General features: G+C 44.0%; 1 protein-coding gene across 1 annotated transcript in view; it reads right to left on the reverse strand.

Annotated features, from left to right (window-relative positions):
- LOC101986828 (mannose-binding protein A-like) overlaps nt 1-4,031 on the reverse strand; it is a 5,939-nt gene extending 1,908 nt beyond the window's left edge. The window contains exons 1-4 of the mRNA XM_005348570.2: nt 3,904-4,031; nt 2,234-2,385; nt 1,724-1,840; nt 291-365 (exon numbers count right to left, since the gene is read on the reverse strand). Of these exons, the coding sequence (XP_005348627.1) occupies nt 291-365; nt 1,724-1,840; nt 2,234-2,381 (340 nt within the window). The 5' untranslated portion in view covers nt 2,382-2,385; nt 3,904-4,031. The remainder of the gene's footprint in view (nt 1-290; nt 366-1,723; nt 1,841-2,233; nt 2,386-3,903) is intronic.
- Between the last annotated feature and the right edge of the window lie 6,596 nt (nt 4,032-10,627).

A 10,627-nucleotide genomic window follows, 5' to 3' on the forward strand; every position in this document is an offset into this window, starting at 1 on the left:
ACAACCTTTGGGAGTTGATTCTCTTGTCCCACTCTAGGTTCTGGGGATTAGATTTAAATCATCAGACTTGTGTGGCATGTGATTTTATCCACTGAGCAACCTCCCAGTCCCAAGGCAAGTATAATATAATGGTGAGGAAACTGAATGAAATATTACAAAGAAATATAATCACAAGAAAACAGCAAGCCTTCACAGAAACTGTGGTAAAGTAAGCGTTCAGAATCTGTCACTCTCCCCAACCCTAGATCCCTCTGTAGGAAAAACACCCTGGAGGTTGAGGGAAAACTTACACTTCTTGGTGTGCTCCAGTTCTGATTTCAAGGTCCTTATCTCTGCCTCCAACTGCCGCACCTTTGCCTCAACCTCTACAAGAGCATCAGGAAGAGGGCACTTAGTGATAAAACTTTAACCTGAGACTCAGACACGGGGGTAGGGGGGAATAAAGAGCTCATAACCTGGAAGAAAGCTCAGTAGGCAAAGTGATTACCATGAAAATACAAGGACCTGTTTCATTCCCAGAACCTGTATAAAAGCTAGGCATGGAATCCCAGTGCCAGACTGTCACAAACAGGTAGATCTCTGGGGCTCGCTGACCAGCTAGTCTAGCCTACTTGGTAAGTTTCAGGCCTGTGAGAAACCTTGCCTCAAAAAAACATGATGGATTCTATCTTAAAACAATACCTGAGTTTGACCCCTGGATTCCACCCACATACAGACACATGTATACCCCTCACATATCTATTTACACACACATGAATATGTACGTACATCAGTGCTTTCATACAAATGCATGCTAAGGCTAACTAAAAAGTAAGATTATTTCAGAAAAAAATATGACAGCTAAATAAGCAAATGGGAGGGAAAAAAGAATACTCATTAGCCTGTGATTTTTCTTTGCAGTTCTTTTTTTATTTCTCATTGCCGGTAAATTCTCTCTCTGCTGTTTGTATGTATGTGTACACGTGTGTGTGTTGCTATGTATGTGTCTATGTGTAAAGGTCAGAGATCAATCTAGGGTGTCATTCCTCGGGAGCCATCTTTGTTAGAGACAATCTTTCTAGTTGGTCTAGAGTTTGCAGAGTAGGCCAGACTAGCTGGTTGGCGACCCCCAGATGCGCCTGTCTCTGCCTCCCCAGAGCTGGGATTACAAATGTGTGCCAGAATGAGAGAGATTTTTCCTTCTTTTGTTTTCCATATGGGCTCCAGGGGTTGAGTTTAGGTCCTCATGCTTGTGGAGCATTTTACCAATTGTGGCATCTCCCCAGCTTCCAGGTAAACTCTTTAATACATTCACTTCCTTTGGCAGAGTGATGGACAGATACTAACAGGAGGGCTGCCAGTCTTCTTTCTGTCCATACCAAATTTTGTTTCACTCAGAACAATTGTTCTGCTCTCCTATTCCTCATTACTGGGGAGTCTGATGAGACAGACCTTTTTCATGCAACTCTTCCGACAGTAGACAGGGGGCGGGGCACATTTCCTCCCACATAGCCTAGAAAACATGCTGGACTTTCATCTGAGGAAATGCTAATGCCATGTCCTAAGGAGAACTGATGGGGATATGGCCCTGGAGGGTTCATGGTCCCAATAAGTCCCAAGTGACATTCAGTCGGGAAGCAGTATTGAGCATCTCCTGGGGAGGCATCAGGACCAGAGGCACCTCAACATGGCCTTCTGCTCGTAGGATCCCCATCAAGTTAGTCATGCTGGAGTATTCTCATACCTGCATTGTTTCCAGGATCCCCTTTTTGGCCTTTTGGTCCTGAACTTCCAGGAGCTCCTACATTTCCTGGAGGCCCCATTTTTCCTGGAGGGCCCTGCAAGCCCCTGAGCCCTTGACCTGTTGGGAGATAAAGGCAGCATGACCTGGTGACTCTTCCTCTTTCTCTTTCCCATGTTCAAGCCTTGATTCCTATCAACTCCAGGAAAGAGCCAAAGAGCTGGCTATTGGTCACTCAGAGTAAACAGAGCTTTCTAACTCCCAGGTCTGGATACCTGACAGACAATGCCTCCTCACAGCTCCCTATATGAAAGTGAGACTCAAGAAAGCTGGTAGTTAAGCACAGCTTTTGATTGGGAATCAGTGACACTATAAAGAGATCATTCTGAAGGGAAGAACACCTGCCATAATGAAAGCCAAGTCTCCCAGGTCCCTGAACTCCATCTGTGGGGACACAGAACAGTTTCCCACTAGAAGGAAAGGTGTAGAAAGCCAGAGTACAGTGCTACATACCTGGTTCTCCCTTCTCCCCTTTCGGTCCATCTCTGCCACAGGCTACGACAGAGCAAGTCTTCAGGGCGTCCTCACAAGTTTGTGACTTTGAAGAGGATATGCCTGCCACACACAGGAGAAGGACAGGTAGCAAAGGAAGCAGGAGCATGGTCCTTAGAGGGAAAAAAAAGTGAACAAGACAATTTCTGCCATGATTTGTTTCATGTCACTTGCTCTTAGTCATGGCACTCTACCCCCTGGGCTGAGGACAGCAGATGTGAGGGATGTCACACAGTCTGGCTCTGACCTACTTAATGCAGGTGACACACGAGGCTACTGCAACAAAAGTAAGAGTCAGATCAGGGCTAGAGTCAAGAAGGATGCAAAGGGGCAAGGGCTTGTTCTCCCAAGAAGCCCAAAGTCCCTGCGATGAGGTGAGGCACACATCACTGTGCGGCTCTATAGACTGAAAATTATAAACCAGCCATGTTAATGTGCTCTGGCAGGAATGTAGAATGCCCAGCACTCAAGAGACCATAGATCTCTGTCTCTTGTCTCCTCTTCTATTTTACAGGAGTCCCAGTTCCCCACTTTTTCCCTTCCCCAGGAAGCCTCAAACTAGACTTAGAGAGGGTACATAAGGGCCTACAATGTTTATTTCTCAGTCAGATATGACTTATATTTCAAATTAAAACTCCTACTTTACATGCTTAGGCCTCACTGACTCTCAAACTTGTGGTTACTTTCCCAACATTTGGTCAGTAGCATGTACAAAGTCTCTGTTTCGTGCCAGGCATTTGCTGGACACAGAATACACTCAAAGTGGCATTTCCTTGGATCATGGACCCTTTACACAGAAAAAGTCTCTTGGCTTGAGATCACACCAGAAGGCCATTTCTGCTAGGGAGAGCTCAGGATCCTACAATGCCTATTCACACAGGCCTGGAGGGTGCTCCGCATGCTGCTTCTCCCAGCAGAACAATCTGTGCCGTCCAGGTCCCACTCTGAGTCACTGGCCTCCCAGGGCTGTCCCTCTGCTTTGTCCCAGAGTCCTTGATCCTGGATAAACAACCATTGCACCTGCCCTTGCTTAACTGATCTGTCAGTTCCCGTAACTGCTGCTTTCTCCAGCACACACCAGAGGTGACCAGATTGAAAACACTTTTGATGATCACATCCTTCCCCATCTTTCCCCTTCAAGATTTTGTAGATATCTTTTAAAGTCCTTTAATCACCCTGGAGACCATCCAGGGTCACACATGGGTTGTACATGCGGTGACACCACCCCTCCTTTCTCTTCTATTTTTCCCTTACAAAATGATTGTCCTTTAGTTTGCACACGGTCACATAGATCTAGAAAGAGCACGGATAGCCCAGATCTGAAAGAGACACATACCTAAACGGTCACATAGATCTAGAAAGAGCACGGATAGCCCAGATGTGAAAGAGATACAGACCTAAACGGTCACATAGATCTAGAAAGAGCACGGATAGCCCAGATCTGAAAGAGATACATACCTAAACGGTCACATAGATCTATAAAGAGCACAGATAGCCCAGATCTGAAAGAGATACAGGCCTAAACAAGCCTTCTGACCCCACTAGACCCTTACTAGGACCTTATAAGGTTCAAGCTCAGCAGCCAGACTCCAAACCCAGGATCCCACCACTTTCATCCCAAAAAGACTTACTAGTGTTTCTTTAAGGCGAAGTGGTAGTAGAAGGAAAATTGCCCTCTAGTCCAGCTTCTGGTAGCTGCTTCCTCAATGCTGGGCCTATTAGCCTGGTGATTAGGGACCAAGCTGGACTGTCCTTCAACCCCAGATTAATAAGCAACTATCTTCAAGGATGTTGTAACTGGGCAGCCGTTCACAGATGTTAGTGGTATCTTGGCTCAGTGCTGTGCAGTTCTCTGCCTTAATATTCGAAAATCTTCCTACCACTGTGTTCCCTCTCTGATCTCCACCCATACAGCTTAGACACTCTGATTGTCTAGAACCATAGGTTCTTGCCAGGGCTCCGTCAAGATATTCTTTTCGCAAGAAGCACTCATAAATGTTGAACTAGACCACCACTTGCCATCAGGTGTACACAGGTATGGACGCATGTGCACAGAAGCACACAACTCTTGTCGGTTGCTGTAACTAGTTTGCCCCTCCATTTGTTATTTTGTTTGTTTAATTTTGTCTTGTGTCATTATTTTATTTTATTTAAATAACATTTTCCCATTTATTTTACACAACGACCACAGTTTCCCCTCCCTCCTGTCCTCCAAGTCTCCCCTTCACTTCCCCTCTCCCCTTGCTCTCCTCCATCTCCATTAGGAAAGGAGAAGGCCTGCCATGTAGTATCTCTGAGACAATTAGCTACCCCTTCGTTTGTGTTTCATTTATTGTAGAATTAAATGAATTCCGGAGTCACTTCCCTTTTTCCTCTTCATTCAGAACATGTATTAAATGTCTCCGTCAGGCATATTCCAGACCTAGGCATAAGAGAAAAAAATATAGATTTTAAAATTTTTTCTTTTTTTTGGGGGGGGGGGGTATGAATACTTTGTCTGCACGTATGTGTATGCACCTGTCCATGACTAACCCTGAAGAGGCCAGAAGAGGGCATCAAATAACTTGAAACTGGGGATACAGACAATTATGAGCTGCCACATGGGCACCAGAAACCTAACCTATGTCCACTGCAGCCAGTGAGCCATCTCTTCAGCCATGTGAGAAGAAACATGTGTCGATAATAAATTCAGATTGAATGTGGCCAGTGGCACAGCTCTCCTCTCTGCTCCTTCTATCTTTGAGTGTTGCCTGCTATTTGGATTTCAGCTGAGATATCTCAAGATAATAGGCTTTCCTTAACACTCAATTTTGAATAAATGCTGTGTTGATAAATTTTAATTCTCTGATTTAATTGCAGATTATTATTTGTCCACATGTAAAATTGATTATTTGGTTGCCTAATTATTGATTACCCCATATCTCTTTTGTTGTTGTTGTTGTTGTTGTTTATTTGCTTGTTTGTTTTGAGACAAGGTCTCTATAAAGTCCTGGCCATACTAGAGCTCACTATGTAGACCAGGCTGGCTGTGAACGCTCTGAGATCCTTTTGTCTCTGCCTACCCTACCACGCACCTTTTAAATTATTATGAACAAATAGGAGTTTTGTTCTCTTGATGCTGTCTGCCTGAGATAGAAGGACCAACCTTTCCCTGGGGCATGGGGCAGAAGGTAAACATTGCTACAGCATTGTAAATACTGTTAAGGTTATAAACACCACCTTTTAAATAAGTGGAGATATTGGGGAGCAGGATGACTTGATTCCCTAATTGGAAGGCCCTCCTGTGGTTGTTCCTTAAGCCAAGTACTATAAGACATATGACCAGAAGAACTTCCATGATAACAGCATCATCTTTGAACACTATATTCAAGGAAGTTACCTGCTGCTGAACCACAATTCTGACTCTTAAAGCATAGTCTTAACTATGAATGTTTCAAATGGCTTGGAGTGGCCATTTTTGGATAAGTCTTGCTGATAGCCTATAACCAATTCTTCTCAGACCAGATGGGGACCGCTTTCCATGGCGATCCAGTAGAAGGCCTGTGATGGTGTAATTGCAGTCTTTCATTCATATTAAGTACCCTTGTGATAGAAATAGATGTAATCCCTTATCTGTATGAGGGATTGTGCTGACTGCTACGAACAGCAGGTTTCATTTGCATAAAATCCTGTTGTTGGTACAAACACATTTGACTATTTAAGACAGATTTGTGAGACAACTGGAAAGAACTCTTCTTCATTGCCTCACTGCCTCCCCTACAGTTTTAGCAAAGGCTTCAATCCAATGTTCTTTCCTTGCCCACTTTTCATGTTTACCATTAATCACTACAGTGTGCTGAGCTGATAACACAGAGGAAGAAGGTGAGGACAGGGATGAAGGAAGCAACAACTGCCACATTGATTATGGTAGCAGCATTCATGACAAGAGGCAACTGAAGCAATCCAGAGAGAAGCTAGGGAAGAGACAACTGAGAGCAGAGACAATGGAGCCAACTAAGTCTGTGAAGAACTGAAGATGAGCAACTGTAGGCCAGGGTCATTGGGAAGGTTTCAATGAACTACCAAGCCTTCATGGCCAATGGTCTCAGAAACTCTAGATCTGAGAATTGTAACACTAGCTGCTGTCAAGGGCTCAGGATCCTGCACACTAGATTATTAGAAATGGGTTAATCGAGATGTGAGAATTAGCCTATAAGAGGCTACAGATAACAGGCCAGGCAGTGTTTAAAAGAATACAGTTTGTGTGTAATTATTTCTGGTAAAGCTAGCCGGGTGGCGGGAAGTGGTCCGCCACTCCTTATTACAACAGAGTGGCACCCAACATGGTAATGAACTCCACGTAAAAGCTGAGAGGGCTTAAAAAAAAAGGGAGAGAGAATTTAAGACAGCTTTTTGCTCTTTCTGGTTTGCGTGCCGCAAAGAAATTGACTCTGCTCTCTGAGATGGATGCCTGTTAGTCTTGGTAAGCCACACTCAAGTGGCAATACGGATATTAGAAATGGGTTAGATCAATATGTAAGAGCTAGCCAATAAGAGGTTATAAATAATGGGCCAGGCAGTGTTTAAAAGAATACAGTTTCTGTGTAGTTATTCCAGGTGTAAAGCTAGCCAGGTGGCGAGACGCAGCACCGCTGCTTCCCACTACAAAGGTTCAGCCTACTGCTGCTTGATGCTGCTCCTGTAGATACTCAATGGTGTTAGAAACCAAAACTTGAAAATATCTAGTAAGTTCTGGGGCTCCTGATGGTTAAATCCCAGAATCATAAGTCTCCAATCTAAGTGCCCAGATCCATAAGTCTCTTGCTTCTAGAGCCTATAGTAACAGGTTTTTACCCTTCAAAGTCTGGAGTCTTAAGTCTCTGCTGCTCCAGTCTATATATTAATTCTTGGGTTATAAGGACTGAGAATTGTCAGCACTGGAATGGCTTTACCTTGTCTGTGCACAGTTCCAGCCCAGGAGGAATAAGAGGATCCCAGCTAGCTCATGGGTAACCTGATCACCTGGCAGAGTGCTCCCAAACTGCCAATTCTCAAGAAAGCCCTCTGAAACAGACACAGTCTCAGCAGCATGTCCTCACTGTGCCATGTCACAGTGTGACATGTCAGCCCATGTGACTTCCTTGCTAGCAGAGCTGACATCGGGACCCACTCCACCAGTGCTGATACTTCATTCCTTGGGCAGGAACTACATACAGTTCGCTTGTTGTCCCCAGAGTATAACCCAGGCCTGGACACATAAGAAAAACCCAGTAAGAGAGGGAGGAAAGAAGCCTGGCAGCCAACAGTCCAAGGCTTCTTGATCTTGGGTTGAAAGAGAATCCACTGCTTGCAGTCAGAGGCTGATCAAGTGGCCCGAGTCCCTGACATAACCTTTCATGCCTGACTTCCTCCAAGCTCACATCCACTCATTGAAACCCTTTATATTACCAAATAATGTGAGAGGTTTGTTTTCCCCCAGAATAGAGTGGGCCCAGGTTACTTCCCATGACTCTGTGCTTGGTATTTTGGCTATTCAAGGGTCATTGGTCCGTGTTTACTCAAGATGCCATGTCCCCTCTTCACCCCTGCTAGAAGGAGCCTGCCAGGTACCTGGAAGGGCCCCCATTGTTAAGAAGTCACCTCTCAGGGCCGGGTTTTTCCCTGTTGGTACAACTTCTGGGCCCATAGGCTGAGAAGAGAACTGGCATTTACTGAATACATCAAATGGGTAGATCACTCCCAAATGTAAAGGTTTAAAACTTAAAGGTTTACATAAAAACCACTCTAAATATGCTACAGACTCAGGCAAAGATGGTTAAAGTCAGAGAGAGAAGGGTATTATAAGCAAAGAAACAAGAAGAAGATCTTGATCTGGCTTGGTATAGAGGCACATACTAGTGACTATCGTGCTGGGGAGGCTGAGATAGGAAGCCATCCTGGACTATATAGTGAGTATCCAGCCTGCCTTAGTTGCATAGTAAGACCCCATGACAAAAAAAATAAAGATAAAAGGGTAATGATTGTATTAATGAAAAAAATCAGAAGTAGAAATTAAAATGTAACTGGTCATATAAATAAATAGTTGGCAGGGATGACAATGGTAGTTTGACTTTTTATTTCCACTCCTTTGTTTCTTTCTTATTATAGAATTTTGTGTCCATTTCATTGCTAAAGTACATTACAGAGGGGTCTACTTGAGCCCCAGGAATAAACATTTAGCCCTTCTGATGTTTGACTTGGCTTTATGACCTAGCAAGCTGGAAGGAAGCAGCAGCATCAAGGGTGCTCACAGGCTGAGTGTGACCTATTATGCTTCTTTCCTAGCCCTAGAAAGAATAAGCTGCTTGGAACCACTGCTGGCAGGGTAACTACATGACAGAATAAATACTAACTCACCTAGACATTCTGGGCCCAGCCTATTCTGTTGAATCCAGAGAAGTTCAACCAATATTTTCAAAGTTCAGCACACTGAAAAAAAAAAACAGCATAAGAAAGAAAAATGAGTGTTCTTGTGAGCATCTGAGATGGTGACTTCTTTTTATCAACTAATTGGCACATTACCAACAACTATAGAAACAGTATGATAAATAGACAAATCAATAAAGAAATGGAATATTATGCTGATATAGGTACAATTGACAACATAAATTTATGTTATGTCTAATAGACTACGCAGGGAAGGGAGATATTGCTGGCTCCCTTGGGAGAGGGTGTGAGAAGCTGTGGCATCAACCAGATGCCAGATACCAGGAGTCAAGGAAAAGGCCAACAGCTGACTTGTTTACTCAGCAATAGGAAGAGCCTTACACACTCTACTCCCAGCACCCAGGCTGCTGTCTGATCCATTGACATTGTATAGCTGCCACTCATTGGCTAGGCATGATTAGGACCTCTAACAACGCTTATTGCTAGGCCCTCAAGCAGACTCCAGGTTGGCTCATCTCTCAGCCTTGTAGGCCTTATCTCCCTATAGGGAGGGACAGAGGGAAGAAGTATTGGGAAAGAAGAATGCAATATGGGGGCATTTGAGGGGTGATGTGGAAACCTAGTGCAGCTGAAATTTCCTGTAACCTATGGGGGTGACCGTAGTGTGCAGTCCTAGATCGGAGGATAAGGAGCTTGAACTGGCCATCATCTGTAACCAGACAAGCCAGTCAGTAGTGGGTCTGGGATACCAACAGAGCCAGAAAACCTTTGACTCACAACTTGTCCTGCCTGCAAGATGTACTGAGGCTAAGAGCCTGTGGAAGTGGCCAATCAATGACTGGTCTGACTTGAGGCCTATACCATGAGAGGGAGCTCATGCCTGACACTGCTTGGATGGACCAGAGACCTTGGGTAGAACCAAACACAATTGGAAAAAAGTCAATGAAATAACTTTTAATGATATGCAGCTATATGCACACGTTGGTGCCTAGCCCAATTGTCACCCAACAGGTTTTCTCTAGCAGCTTATAGGAACAGATGCAGAGCCCCACACCCAAACATTAGGTGGAGCTCAGGCAACCCTGAAGATGAAGGGGACAGATTGTAGGAACCAGAGGGGTCAAGGATACCAGGAGAACACAGTTCACAGAATCATCTAAAAAGGGCTCATGGGACATCACAGAGACTAGAGGCAATCACAGAAGTTGGATGGGTCTGAGCTAGGCCCTCTCCACATACATTACATACATTAACTTGCAGGTTTTGTAAGACTTCTAACAGTGGAACTTGGGAATATCTCTGACTCTTTTGCCTGCTCTGGGTTGCCTTGTCCAGCCTTGATATGAGGGTTTGTGCCTAGTCTTATTGGATCCTCTTATACCGTGATATCCCTGGAAGGCCTGTTCATTTCTGAAGAGAAAGAGAGGAGCAATGATCTGGTAGAAAAAAAGTGGGGGTGGGACTAGGACGAGTAGAGAAAGGGAAGGTTGTGGTTGGGATGTATTGTATGAAAGTATAAATAAAATGAAAAAATTAAAAAATAAAACTGTACTCAGATGATTAAATATTGCTAATGAAAATTCAAAAGGACATAAGCAAATAACTCATTTATTTTGATAATTTTATTAATTATTTTCAAATTTCAGACAATGAATTTTGACTGTAATTATCTCTACTTTTCTTCCTGACTCTTCCCAGGTCCACCACTACCTCTTTACTTCTTCAACTTCCCAATTTTCTTTATTTTTAAATAACCCATCATGTCAGGTTTATGCTGCCCATATATTCCTGGGTATTGGACTACCTGCTGGAGTGTAGTCTCCTACCAAAAACCACTCTCTTAAAGAAACCTGATTATTTTTCCCCAGAAACAATTGTCATTATTTCCTCGGGGTTGGGGTCTCATGACCCTCTCTCAACTCATGCTAGAATGTTGACTGGCTTGATCTT

This window comes from Microtus ochrogaster, chromosome 6, assembly GCF_000317375.1.
Source record: "Microtus ochrogaster isolate Prairie Vole_2 chromosome 6, MicOch1.0, whole genome shotgun sequence".
NCBI classification, from domain to species: Eukaryota; Metazoa; Chordata; class Mammalia; order Rodentia; family Cricetidae; genus Microtus; species Microtus ochrogaster.